This window comes from Dipteris shenzhenensis, chromosome 24 (genome assembly GCF_047967505.1).
Source record: "Dipteris shenzhenensis isolate YYH24624 ecotype China chromosome 24, Dip_SZ_1.0, whole genome shotgun sequence".
Taxonomy (NCBI): domain Eukaryota; kingdom Viridiplantae; phylum Streptophyta; class Polypodiopsida; order Gleicheniales; family Dipteridaceae; genus Dipteris; species Dipteris shenzhenensis.
Genome location: NC_141619.1, coordinates 30830722 through 30845667, shown reverse-complemented (window position 1 = coordinate 30845667; position 14946 = coordinate 30830722). Strand labels below are relative to the sequence as shown.

Below are 14946 nucleotides of genomic sequence, written 5' to 3'. Positions count from 1 at the left end.
TTGGGTGTCCTAGTTTCGCAACATAGCTCCATCTCATGCATGTCATAGTTAGGGGAGTGGTCTCAGCACAGTTTTGTATGTCGATTTGGCAACCTTGTATAACTAAACCAGTGTACTATAGTTAGGTAGGTCGCTTGTATCTCTCGTGCTTGAGTTCTCCTTGTATGTTCATCTATCTTCCGCACAGATAGTTCCCGCATGCTACATTGGTATTGGAGCAGTATTATTCCTTCTGATCTGAAGTAGTTTAGAGGGAGTACTGGCAAAGCTTAGTTATGGGGACTCTGTTAACAGAGGTGGGAGCATGCTTGGGGATATTATCTAATTTTGTATTTTGTCCCTACCCCGTACTAGTGGTAGTACCATACTCCATTAGCCTATCCCTCCCAACCTTCATTGCACATTGGGCCGGCTCCCGTCTTCACCTGTATGCGTTTACACCTTGCAGGGCAAGGTTAGGGGGGAATTTTTTTCCTCTAGCAGTCATTTTATTGTAGTTGATGGGTCTACCAGTAGAGCAGCTCTCAAGCAAGCGTTCAGGGAGCAGGATCATGGACCCGTCCAGTAGAGCAGCTCTCAAGCAAGCGTTCAGGGAGCAGGATCATCTCCTTGAGCAGAATAGGCTCTTTTGTGAGCAGCCCGAGCAGGAAATAAAGACGAAGGAGGATGCAATGACATTGGACTGTTTTCGGATTCTGTTGGAACAAGAACGCCTTGAGGTGGCCGCGCACCAATCGAGATGTCGTGTCAACTTGGCAGCATATGAGGTCTAGGGCAGGCAAGACCGAGAGCAGATGCTTTTACAGCACCAACAGTTTCTCATGGCTTGCTCACAATTCCTCTCCTCATCCGCAGTATGCACAGATAGTGCATCAGCAACAAGTCCTTTATCTGCTCAGGAGTCTTACATCTCCGAGCATAGTTTAGTGGACTATTTTGCAACAGCTCAGACAGTGGTTTCCCTTGGGTTTACCAATCCAGGGGACCATTCAGTTTCCATAGTAGCTACATGCAGTGCCTCAGGGTCTTCCACCCATGGCGGTATTGCAACTATTTTCATAGGGGTCTTCCATGATCCATCCGCACGCCCAGCTCAGCTCATTCCGCACGCCCAGACGATGAGACTCTTGGGTCTACCACCCACGGGGATCATCCAGCTTCAACAGCTTATTCTCTTGGAGTTACCCGAGAGGATTAGTCAGTTCATGTAGTTACGTTGGATGGGTCTTTTACTCGTCCAGTAGCTTTATTAGGTCCAGTTAGCTCCTCTGGGTCTTCCACCCAGGGAATTCAGTCAGTTGGATCAGCTTTAGCAGGGGAGCAGATGGTTTTCACAAGGGTCTTCCCTTGGAGTTATCTCAAACTCATCAACAGTTTTGCCATAGATGAGTCTCTTGGATTCACCGCCTGAGCAAGTTGTCTATTCCTTGGGGCTTCCACCCAAGGGGACACCCTAGATGCAGCAGATAGGGGTGATGGATCTTCCACCCATTAGGCCTCTTCATCAGATCCGGTCAGTTTGTATGGGGCTTCCACCCTTGAAGCTTAGTTGGCCACATTAGTTTTAGTCGGCATGGCTCACATTTAGGACTGTTGAGTGTTCAGGACTAGGAGGCTCAGTTGCCAGTCCCATTGGCTGTGATGCTCAGCAGGAGAGGGCGTCTCAGGAGTTTGCCATACCAGTGTCAAGCCTAGCAGGAGGGAGTACCCTTATAATTGAAGTCGCAAGTGTAGCTATCTGCAGTGCGGAGGTTGCTGATTACTCGGCAGTCCGTGAGGATAGTCATGCAGTTCCCTCTGTAGCTCCCCTTTCTTAGTTCTTTAGGGAGACAGTAATTGCAGTACCAGTTAGTAGAGAGGTTGACGAGGCCTTCCCATTATTGTGTCCTTCACTCCAGGAGGTTAGTCATACAGTGTCCTCTCCATTAGATCGTGATGTCTACACCGACAGTTCCGTCGGTGATGACATCAGTTCGGTCGATTCATTAGAGGTGGGCTCATCAGCCTTAGTACTTCCTCAGTACCTTAGGGGGACATGCCCAGTCCCAGCTGATATCCCATCAGGTTGAAGCTATGCCAGCCATCTCTCACTTCTTTTGGGGAGGCATACCTGGTTGACGAGGTGTTCTCTGTAGTTCTGGACATCTCATAGTTCTTTCAGGTAGCATCCCATTCAGTTGATTCATTAGAGGGGTGCCTAGCAGCCCCTCTGTTCCTTCAGAGAGCATCCAGTACAGTCTCCTCCTTGGAGGGGTGCTCTATAGTGCCAGTTGCTGCTCAGCTACTTGGAGAGACATCCACAGTTCCATCTTTATGAGAGTTTCTCATACAGTTTCTGCAGCTCCCGGCATCACTCAGGTTCTTCGTGAGACATTTCCATCGATTCCAGTAGGGTGGTAGAGTTTTTACCCTCAGCAGTTATCACGCCAGCAGAGGCAGGTGCATTCCATGACCATCCCTCACCGCAGTCATGCAGACAGCAGTACCACAGTGCCCAGGAGTGCATGTGAGTATTATCAAGAGTTTTTATTGAGCCGCCGTGTCATAGTAGGAGAGCATTCATTCCTTAGCCTCTTGGATTGATACTAGATCAGTCCCAATGCTAGACTGTTGTTCCCCAGTTCTTTGGGAGGATAGTCTAGTTTCGAGCAGCCGTTGGTGGTCATCAAGATCACATTCGCTTGGTAGATTCACTCAGTCCCTCAGCAGCTATCACTACCCAGAATTTAAGCACGAGGGAATGTCACACGCACCCCTACACTAGGGAGTATTGTGACACACAGTCTGACCCATTTGTCATACGCCATGACCTCGTTGTGGGCCCTAGTCCAGGGACGATTCAGGCACGAGCTACGGGGGTCTGTTCCCAGTTCCTGAAGTCATAAGCTACGGCGGACCAGTTCGAGTCGCTAGGGCAAAGCGTTACGAGGTATCCACCCAAGCAAGAGGGGCCTGTCACATGCACCAGGGTCAAGCCCAGGTGGCAGTGATGACTGGCTGCCTAGTCAGCAAACTGCAGCATATCTGGCAAGTTTTGGGGATTCTCAACAGCAGCACAGAGTGTGGACGGAGAGCAAGAGGGGCACCCTGCATAGGCAGCCCCAAGGCCTTCCTGAAATGACCCAAAAGGGCCTGGTTTTATAGGCAAGGGCCAGCAGCCTGGTCGGCCAAAACCGACCAGCCAGTTGGCACCTCCAGAACAATTGCCATGTGAGAGCTTATGTATGTCGACACCTTCTGGTTGATCCTCCTGGATGCCTTTTGTAAAGCAGTGCTTGCTGTGGATCCTTGACTTCCCTGCTGCTGTCAAGGCAGCCTAAACTGAGGGACAAGTCTCCTTCAAAGTTCTTCTCCCTTTGCTGCTCCTTTGCACCACGATGAGTAGATCTGCTTCTTTGTGTGGGAGATCCAAGAGAGGTTTGCGACAGATCTGGGCCCCAATGCTGGCAGTCTCTGGACATTTCAGGCCACTTCAGGGAGCAGGCCAGCCTACTGTTGGATGCTCATGAGAGACGATTTGCAGCAGGAGAAGTTCTCAGGTTCTTGCAGGTCCCAGAGCTAAAACAGGCACAAAGGATGGTGCCTCTCTGTCAGCTTATTCCTGGTCTCCCTGTGCTGTTTCTCCATGCTCCACCTGCCTATTGTCTGTTCCTTCAACTTCCAAGCCATGTACCAGTCCGTACAGTTGCTGTGCACCGTCCGGAGCCTGCCACATGTGTCATCACGACAGTTCCAAGCAGAGTTCCATATGCTGCTTATCCTCCAAATCTTCTCCAGACTTCTCCAGACTGCCAGGTACTTCTCCACAAGCAGCCTGGACTGCTGCCCACATGGCAGTTCTGTTTTCATGCTGTAGATTGATGTTCTTGCAGCCCACATGGTAGCCCTTGTGCCAGCCTTTTTTTTCCTGTTAGACCTGCAGGCTGCCAACATAGCAGTAGCTAGTCCCTGCTATGCATGATGGAGTTTATGGTTTTCAACCTTGTGAGTGACTATCATGAGATTGAAACTGCACTATGTTGTGTTTTTAGAGGATGAGTTTGGGAATGTTCCTGGATTCATCTAGGTATAGGCTGCCAACATAGCAGGCCCACTCACTGCGCACATGGCACCTAACCTATACTGGTCCACCTCCCCCCATGCTCTCCTCATTTCGAGACTCACAGATGGAAAGTGACCATTTAAACTCCAACAGGTTACAGCTTCATCGTTATTTTGTATATACAATAGTCTCATGTGGTAGGGCTTTTATAGTAATTGATCTTCTTTCATCCACTGAGTTAGGCCAGTTTGCATCTCTAAAACCCTGAGCATTAGTATCATCACCTCTGGTATAAACTAACCCATAATGCATGGTACCTTCAGATGCCTCAAGATCTTCTTAGTGCCCTCCAATGTAACTGGTCGTTGCTGCATAAATTGACTCACTTTGTGCACTGCATATGTTATGTCAGTGTCAAATATAGCAGGCTGCTCACAAGTTGCCTAGATAAGGTGACATCCTGAGGAAGAGAAGTAGAGGGAAGAATAAGGCTCAGGGAACGGGGTGTAGTGGGGTAAGGATGTGGTAGGGGACAGGACAGAATGGCATGAAGAATATGCAGGAGGGCAGGGGGGGTTGAGTAGTGGGAGTGGTGGACGGAGGCGGAGTTGTGGGCAGGGTGGAGGGATGAGGGATGGACAACAAAAGTGAGGGATAGGGTTGCAGTTAGGGGGCAGGGTTGCAGCAGCAGGCTGTGAAGGAGCCAGGAGGTGAAGGCAGAAGGCCAAAGCTGCAGTAGCAGCCATGAGAGGGAGCAAAGGTGGAGAAGAGGGTGGACATTGACCAGTAGTAGAGGGTTAGAGAGAAGCAACAGGGAGGCTGGACTGGGAGAGCAGCAGCTAGCTAGATTGGAAGTAGATCTATTTAATGTTGTGAAATTTCTGTTTGTGTGCTGTCTGAATTATATTTTTTGTTATGACTGCATGTTTGCAGGCTCTGCCAAAGCAGAAAATTCGCATCAAGCTGAGGTCATACTGGGTGGAATTAATTGAGAAGGCCAGCAAACTGATTCTAGAGGCTGCTCGGAGCACCGACACAAAGATTATGGGACCTGTGCCCCTGCCAACAAAACGACGGGTCTACTGTGTATTAAGGTCTCCCCATGTTAACAAGGACTCAAGAGAGCACTTCGAGATAAGGACACATCAGCGTCTCATTGACCTTGAAAATCCTAATGCCGGAACAATTGATGCATTAATGCAGCTTGACATACCAGCTGGAGTCGATGTAGAAGTGAAGTTGTCTTGAGCTTATACCTGTAGAGCGATCCGACTGTGCTGAGGTGGTGCTACTGGTCTGCACTGTTTTCTAATGCCATTGTCCTGTTGCGAACTGATACATTATAGGTCTCTCTCCACCAAGAGTTTGGACCTGTTTTGTAATGTCATTGTCATGCTGCAAACTGATGCATAACGAGTCTGTTCACTAAGAAGCGTAGAGCAACAAATTCTATGCTAATGTTGTCTAGCAACAGCATGGCAATGTGAAGGGGCTTGCAGATGACTTTGTTGTACAACATCTGAGCTCCACATGATTTGAAATGAAAAATCTTGTAAATCACATGCATTTCTTAAGTTTCTCAAGGATTTCCAGATCTTTGGAGGATTCCCAGCTATGTTAAAAGGGGCCATCAGCCTAGTTTTTGTGAATGATTGTAGTCTATGATGCCTTGCAACTGAGGAGAATTTTTGAAATTGGGAGGCCCTCGGGCGATCAAGCTGGTGCAGTAATTTAATTTCCAGAAGCATATAATACAATAAGTCTAACCTTGCATGTGTCAATGTGCTTCCAAGTTTGTGTCTCCTTATTGGTCCTTATAAATGCGTTGAAGGGATTTGCATGATTTGGGTGGAGTAAATGCAATCAAGTTTCAAGCAAGATCATCAATTTTTGCATTGGTTTGTAGTTACAAAGGTGGCCTTGTAACGTTGAAAATTAATGATAGATTTGTGCACAGTAATATGATCTTCAATTCCGAGAGTGATGGTCAAATGTTTATCAATGATGAATTTAGCTTAGATTTTTGAATTCCCTAGTAGTGTTTTTAAAAAGTTTTTGTTTCCTCTTTTTTCTTCTTTTGTTTTCTCTTTTTATTTTGTGTATATTTTTGGACTTTAGAACAACAAAAAATCTAAATTTGTATGATTGGATATATTCTAGTCTTACAAAGGTAAATATATATAGATTTTTGAATGCCTTGTTTCACTTATTGGTAGCACACAACCCAAAAACATGAGCTACACAATTTGTTCCACTCATTGGTAGCACACATCCCAAGAATTGACTTCTCCCACATGGGCTACACAATTGGTCCATCAACATATGTTTGACACATAAAAATGGGACCCTAGGACTCCAGAATTGTTGACTACATGATCTCTTTATCAATAGAGATCCCACATCATTTGAGCTTTGTAGAAAATTGCCAGTTAGCCAAGGAGACCTCATCTTCAAATAAGTCGACGACCACCTTGTTAGAGGTTTCTCGCATTGTAAGTAATACAAGAATCAACGAAGCCAAGGAGTCAAGGACTCCCATCAAGGACATGATTTTTTAAGAACATGGTGCAAACATTTTAAGTTAGTTAAATCAATAGTTGCGGTTAGGGACATGCAGAGAGGTCCAAGCAATCACCACTTGTACCCAAGTCTTAATATGGTATGTTGTGCTATATGTAGACAAAACCACACAAGTTTCAAATGCTCGCATTTTTGGGTGAGACTATATTGTGTCCATTGTATGAGCTTGGTAATCACGCGTAGTGTAGGTATCCAAAGAAATTGCATACCCACGAAGGCAATAGCTTAGTCCACTAGTTAGATGATGAACCTCGTTCAATCAGGAATGGTAGGACACAAGAAGTCCCCTAACCTTGGCCACCCCAATTGCCACTCAACCATGTGCTCATAAGGAAATGCAGGAATGGGACAATTATGTACAAGAATGTAGTGGGAGTGATTACCCACAAGGGGATGATGTTTCATCAATCCCAAGTTATTATATCATGCAAGATGAGCACCCCAACCCAATATTTTGAGCACAACCTCGAGGTCTTGATATCAATTGCACAATGTAGGGATCCTCCTTGCAATGTTATCACTGTAAATGTCTTTGTAGAATTGTTGAATGCCCAAACAAAAGTAGTGCTCCCATGCCAAAGATATGACCCACCACATCTATGTGTAGTGGATAGCATTTGTACAAGGGTTGCCTAATGCGAAGACTAGGAACCCTTAGAGCTCATCCTAAAGTGACAAATCTCGATAAGGGCCATTTGGATCCCATGTATGGATAATACAAGAGCCATTTTGAGATAAAAGAGTGTGGAAAGAATTAGCACATGCCTTGGCGCCAGATGGGCCCAAATGGTTGTAGCAAGACACAGAGGGTGGTACATGGAATAGGGTTGGCCCTCCCTTCAAAAGGTGGCTTGTATAATAGGACAAATGTTTGACTTTGGTCTTCATTGTGTACTTCAAGGAATGGAATAGATGCTATCATTCTCTTGCATTGAGTTTCCTTGTTCTTTCTTGTGAGTTGTCTTGTGATTGCCACGTCCCTATAGCCCTATCTCCCTTTCCCATGCTCTCTTCTCCTTTCTCTTCCCCTCTCCCCTCTCTTCCCTCTCACTTGTGGAATCACTTGCACACAATCTGGTAGACTCTTGGGTGACACAAGCGGGATGTTTGTGCTTATGGAGCTCCCACAAGGAGTTGTTTGAGAGTAGAGGCTTCGACAGCATTCCTCAAGATCCCCACAACACGTGAGTCACCGCCGAAGACCACACTTTTAGCGGCGTTGCCAGGGAGTTTGAGGCATGCTTCTGTAATGCACAAGATTTCTATTGATATCTACCCATTGCACAATGCTTCTAGCTTATCTAGAGGTGTTGTTAGTGGAGTATAGGCTGGTTTGGATGGAGATAAGTGTGGTTTTGGTGTAGGAATAGTAGAAACTGCCATTTTCATCCATAGAGTGTTTTTTGCTCATTTGATCTTGTTTTTTGTTGCTTTTTGTTGCCATATTGTAGGAGTAGCTAGTAGGGATGATTGCTAAGGTGTGTATGGAGTCACATTTCAATCGCAAACACCAAAAAATGAGTTTGAATCAATTCAAGTTTGCATAGGAGTGTGTTCTCAGCCGCCACCTTCAAAAGTCCTCATTTTGATGCTTTCACGTGGTGGTTTTTTGTGCCTTTTTGTTTGAAGTAGGTAGATTAGGTAGTGTGGTTTCCATTGGTGTCCTCAGACCTTGAACATAAACTTCAAAATCTCCAAGGAGTATCCAAAACCATCGGTCGACTGTGCGAGACTAGGAATCATTGCTATAAATTTAAAGAAACGACTCAGGCAATCACTGCTATATAAAGCAATGACTCAAGTAGTAGCTGCTATATAATGTAGCGACTGATACGTGTACTAGCAGTTGGCCACCTACCCCCACCCACCTCACCTAACTCCACATGGTAGTTAATGAGCTCACAGCTGCACTTCAGAGGTCAACCCCTGCTTTTATGCTAGCTCAGCAATTGAGGACCTGTTTCTTTATTGGTATTGCAATGACTTAGTCAGTCGGCTACTATAATCAATCACTGCTATAATCACTAGTTGCTATGTCATTAGCGCAATGATTGATAACACAACTTTAAGGTTGATGCAACGACTGACGTGTTAAGGTCCTAGAAGACACAATGATGACTGATTCTGAGTAGGTAGCCAGGCAGAGTAGGTGACACATGCACTTGAGGTTTGAATGGGTGATAGGAGTTGTGAACTCGAACCGGAGGATAGCACTTCCAATAACGTCCTAACCGGTGCAACTAGCTCCACCCTTTTAGTACCATCCAAGATCTCAACCTTAAGCTCATATTTAGTGCAAGGTCTCACGCAGACAGATTCCTCAAGTTCAAAGGACGCTATGAGCTTCAATGCAGAGATGGGAGAAAACACGGACTTAAATCCAGTGGCCTCCATGGCTCCCAACTCTAGCTTGATAAGGCCCCAATCCCCCACGTCGTCCACCACAGCTTCGTGAATAAGGGAGTCATTCTCCAATCTCATGGGACGGTTTGGGTTGGCTAACCTTGACGAAATAAATCCGTTTGCCAAGAAAAATAGAGTGCCTGAGGAGCAGCAAGACCCACCACCAACCACAGTATCTTGTATTGCACCCACTAACCTTGTACCCGTATGAGGGGGAATCCTCCTTTACAATGACCTCTGAACCCTGGGTACTTGCCGCCTAGTCCTGAAGGGCGGAGGACCAATCAGTTGAACTTCAAAGATAACACTTCCCAATATCAATGGCTCCTCGTCCCAATCTGATTGCAAACAGGGGAGGAGTTCCTGAAAGCACCTCCTTCCCAACGTCCTTATCCTATGGGCCAGTCCCACATGTGAATAACTTGTACCAAGGCCTATATCGATAAGACCAATAGACTGTAACCCACTGCGTATACTGGCTCCAGGTCCCATGAGGCTAGGACAATCCATTCCGAGAACCCTATCAGGCAGACGGATTTTTACAATTTACCCCAAGGATCACCCACAACTTTGGCATTGCGCGAGTACCCCCAACACCTTTGCCCGTGCCACAAACGATACTCATTGATGAGGTCATGAGGATCCTAGTGCAAGCGCTAGGAAGGGGGGCGACGACGTCTTAGGCGATGGAGATCCGGTTTCCGACGTTGAAAGGTTTGAACACATCCGTGAAACCTTTGGAGACATTGGCAATCTAAACAAGATGCATGCATTCGGCCTCAGCCTTGATGGCAAGGCAAGCCAGTGGTACAGAGCCCTAGGGCTTGAAGAAAAGATCAAGTGGGAGACCCTTCAAAAGGCCTTCATAGTGGGATTCGCTCCCATGGGTCCCAGGTGGAGCGATCAACCTGTTGTACGAGGTTAAGCAAAAAGAGCACGAAACACTTTGAGAATATGTTGCCAGGATCAAACATCTATATGCCCGATGTGAACCACACGAGAGGATGAGCGATGAGTGCCTGCTGCCTCGATTCCTCATTGGATTAAGGGATGCTAAGTTGCATGACCATCTATTCACCATGAATCCCACATCCTTTGAGTTGTGCAGCAAGACTACCGTGCTTCTGGATGATAACATGAAGGATAAGGCCCAGCTTGAGAAGTCACCAGTTGCTCCCTCAGTAGTATCTTATTTCAGTAAAAGTGTTATCTCTGTCGAGGGCAAGGAAGCTGCCCAAGTTACTAAGGCCACAAACATTGATGAGGTAGCCACAAATCTTCTGAATCGAGTAGCCCAACAACTTAAGGGTGGGTTGGGCAAGGAAGGTCAAAGTAATCCGCACTTGTTCCCATGGCGAGACAATGTGTGGTGTGGGATATGTACAAGCAACCACTCGACAAATGAAATGGGGAAATCATGAAACTTCACAATGCCATTACCCTATGCCAATGCCCCCACTCATGTACCAACAACGACAACCAATGTCCTTACGACGCCACCCAATCTGTATAGTCAAGACAATTAGCCTTACAAGGAGTCCCTCAGGTCAACCTAGGGCCAATGCATGCTCAAACTTTGCCATTACCACCACCAGTCCTAGGACCATAGCCCCCACTGCCTTGGATTACTCCAGTAGACCAGGTAATCATCATCGAGGAATTGCCAAGCGAGTGGGAGGACCCTGACTACATCTTACCACATCACTCAAGTCATCTCCCTACGAGAGTCCTGTGTATCAACCCAATTAGATTAGCCATTATGTGATGCAAGACGAGCAGTACACTCCAGTGTATCAAACGGCTCCTGCAATGCAACAAGCCAGGAACATGAATGTGGTAAATCGCAGATCGACCATCCAGTGTTATACATACCAAGGTCCACATCGTGCTAGTGAGTGTCCCTACAAAACAACCACTAACCAGGCCATAGCCTGCTACAAATGTCAAGCACCTCACTTACTAAGGGATTTCCCATACAAGAATGATCAACTTGTACCGAGGCCGATGGCAACCAATTCGAATACTCCATTGTGCTCAAGATGTGGAGTGGATCATCTCCATAAGGATTGCCCTATGAGAAAGGCACCTAGGCCGGTTCCCAACCCAAAATCTCGTATTAACTTGTTAAGTATTGAAATGGGGTAGGTATCTTCAGTGTCACTGAATGTGATTATGAGGGCCCATGCCAAAGCCATGAGTAAGGAGCTCCATAAGCAAGCCAATATGGAAAGGATGGCCGTGTCCCCATTTAAGGGCAAGAGTCGGGCGAATGCAATTAAAGTGGGGGATGGTTTAGACAGAGTCATTATCCAAAGTGGCTCAGATGAAGAGATTGCAACAGTCTCCACCGTGATATCCTCATCACCTGGATGATCACATAGGGAACCTACTACACCATGGCCTGAGGTAAATGGTAAAGGCCAGTGAGACAGTCGCGTAGATGGGATGCAAGTCCATTGGGTCAAAATGAATACCCCGACTTGGACACTGAGAAGCAACACCTGATTGAGGCACACTAGTTAGTTTGGGATTGCTAAAAGAGATTCGAGCAGTGACTTAAGGATCTCAAGAATATGGATGCAGTTCACCCTAATCGTTAATTGCTAAAGGGATTTGCAAGACCCCTGCCCACCCTAGATAAAGTGGATGAGATCGTTGTGAACAACACTTCTACAAGGAAGTCTCTACTATGACATATGATGTTCGAAGAGGACCTGACTTGGCCTCAAGTTGTAGAGGATGAATCAGTGCCCTTTTATGGGTTTGAAGAACCCCCCATCTGAGGGTAGAGCACCGATTGGCCAACCATGAGATGTGGTTGGGCTCACCACGTTCTTGTCCATGGAGATAAAGATGCCCATATCCACCCTACTCAAAGGAAATCCCATCCTTTGGATAGATCTCTCCGATTGGATGAATGGGTGTATGGTCAACCCAGAAGAGGTGGACACTGATGCTATCGAAGCCCCACATGAAGAGCCGAATGTGCTCAAAATACTTGTCAATAAGCTGGGTCAGTACTTTGCAGTGAGATGACACCAATGCCGCAATTTTGATTTTCTACCACAACAGGAAGGCAACGGCTATCTTGGATGGCAGAACACGTGTCAGTATCATCACGTAATAGTGCTGGGTACAATGGGAAAACCTAAGATGGAGAGCACCAATGGTGCGACCGCCTAGCTAATGGGGGTTCTAAGGGACATAAAGATCAAAACCTTCGGTCTCACCTACCGAGTGTGGTTTGTGGTGATGGATTTGCATGGGCAACTAGATATGGCTATGATGTTATCCTAGGCAGACATTTCTTGTGCACGGCAGGCCTAGTGCATGACTCCAACCGTATTTATCTGTGCAAGGATGACTAAATTATGAGGGTCGATCTTCAGCCTTGGAAGGGACACCCTATGACCATAAATTTTTTTGCGGTTGAGTCAAATACTACTGAGAGAACCACACCCGTGAATTTGTTCTAAGCCTACAACAAAGAAGATAAAGGTGGGGATCCGGATGAGCGTTGGTATGCCCTACTACTAGAACCTGAGTTTTCCCAAAATTGGATGCATGTTTTTGCAACCATAGATGTGGTCGAAAGAACGGGAACCAAGATGGCGGCTCCGGATCCTAAAGGGCTGGGCATGGTGGTACCCCTTCATATGATAGCTGTCTTAAGAGTCCCACAAAAGACAAAGGGGTAAGGAAAGTCAAAATGGACCTTCATTGGCTAAGATATAATAATAATGGGTGCGGTTATGGCACATCACAAATTCTCATCAAACTAGGGAGCCCGACTGAATAGGCTAAATGACCCCCTAGGTTCCCTTAAAGTGGAGGAGGTCTCCCCTACAGCATATAATAAACCACGTCGTCAAGTCAAGGCCTCGAAAGCCAAGGATCCTAAAACATCCCGCAAGGAGAAGCAAATTGTCCCAGAAGTTATAGAAGATGAGGAGAAAACTGACCTGTGTCAGGATCCCAAACACTTTAAAGCCTACATGGTACATGATCGCAGGATACTGTTGGAACAAGCAGAGGCCGGCCAAGGGTGGAGGCCAATGGACCTACAAAGGTTGAGGAAGTGAACCTGGCTAGGGTCCAGGAGAGGACCCTAATTCGGTTTGCAAAGCTGATGACCTAACTCTTGAGCAAGAATAGGGCTTGCTTGCATTGCTGCATGAATCTCAAATCTTTTGTACCTGGAAGTACACGGACATGAAGGGTGTGCTGTCGGAGGTAGTGCAACACACCATCCCTATGATGGACAACATTAGAATAGTACGGGAATGACCCTACCCCATGAACTCGAACTATGCGATGATTATCTGAGAGGAGATAGAAAAGTAGATCGACGCGGGGTTCATATATGAGATCGAGCATATAGATTGGTTTCCCCCATCATTATAGTTCTAAAGAAGAATGGAAAGGTTAGGGTATGCGTTGACCTCAAAAAGGTAAATGCAGCAACCCGTAAGGATCATTACCCACTGCCCTTCATAGAGCATGTCCTGGAAAGAGTCATAGGCAAGGAAGCTTATAGCTTCTTGGATGGGTTTTTAGGGTATAATCAAGTGTCCATAGCACCACAAGATCAGCATAAAATAGCCTTTGCCACAGAATGGGGGGTCTATGCTTCAAGGGTGATGATCTTTGGACCCACCAATGCGCCCGCAACATTCCAACGATTAATGATCACTGCATTCAAGGAATACCCCAAGGATTTTTTAGAAGTTTTCTTGGATGATATGTGTGTTCACTCTAACTGGGACGATCGTCTTAAGTATCTGAGATTGGTTTTGAAAATATGCCGTCTCTATAGAATTTCCCTCAATCTCCTCAAGTGCCAATTTTGGGTGAAACATGGGGTAATACTCAAACACGTGTCAAAAAATGGGATCTCCACCGATTATAACAAAATGTTGAATGATGCCAAAATGAATTACACCACCACTGAATGAGAAGGCTTGGCCATGGGATATGCAGTCAAAAAGTTTAGGCATTACTTGTTAGCAAACAAGTTTGTCTTCTTCATTGTCACTAGGCCATCCTCTACGTAGTCAATAAACCATACATGATAGCTCGTATTACCCGATGGATGCTTATCCTTTTGGAATTTGATTTTACAGTAGTAGTTAGAAAGGGACGAAAGGCATTTGATTTTACTATGGCAGTCAGAAAGGGACGTATGAATTTCATGGCAGATCACATATCCGGGATTCCTAATGGGGTGAGCTGGCAACTGGAGTGGAAGACTATCTCCTAGATGCCCCACTATTCTTAGTAGATTTAGTTCCTAAATGGGCAAGGGAAATTGGACACTTCTTAACAAATGTTTCCCCCAAGACAAAGCACTCAATAAGGATAGGGCTAGAAAACTAGTCAAGGATGTAGCCCCATACCAGTTGATAGCCAGACAACTCTATCGGTTGGGGAAGGATGGCATTATGCATCGATACATCCGAGAAGATGAATTTGTGTAAGTACTAGAGGAAGCTCATTGAGGCATTGTTGGCGGCCACTTGAACTCACGGCCTGCAAGGTATCATAGGTCGGGTTATGGTGGCCAACACTCTTTGCAGATGTAGCAGAGTTTGTCAAGTGCTGTGACTTGTGCCAATGCGTCTCCATACCTACATGCCATTGACTAGAGTCCTCACTGATCAGCCCTTTGGAAAGTGAGTAATCGATTTTGTGGGTCATATCAGTTCTGCCGCAAAGACTCAGGCCCGCTATGTTATTGTGGCCAAAGATTATTTCACTAACTGGGCAAAGGCCAAGGCCACCGGGAAAGCGAATGCAAGGGCCACCATAAAGTTTCTGTATAAGAACATGATATCCCAGTTCGGCCTCCCACTCGAGATTGTGAGTGATAGAGGAACACACTTCGTGAATGATACAATAAAAATACAAATGAGAGTTCCTTA

The 14946-nt window shown here is 46.1% G+C and overlaps 1 protein-coding gene across 1 annotated transcript in view; it reads left to right on the top strand.

Annotated features, from left to right (window-relative positions):
- Nucleotides 1-5807, top strand: part of LOC147886480 (Ribosomal protein S10p/S20e family protein) — an 11911-nt gene extending 6104 nt beyond the window's left edge. The window contains exon 3 of the mRNA XM_087395538.1: nucleotides 4976-5807. Within this exon, the coding sequence (XP_087251664.1) occupies nucleotides 4976-5290 (315 nt within the window). The 3' untranslated portion in view covers nucleotides 5291-5807. The remainder of the gene's footprint in view (nucleotides 1-4975) is intronic.
- Nucleotides 5808-14946: the final 9139 nt, after the last annotated feature.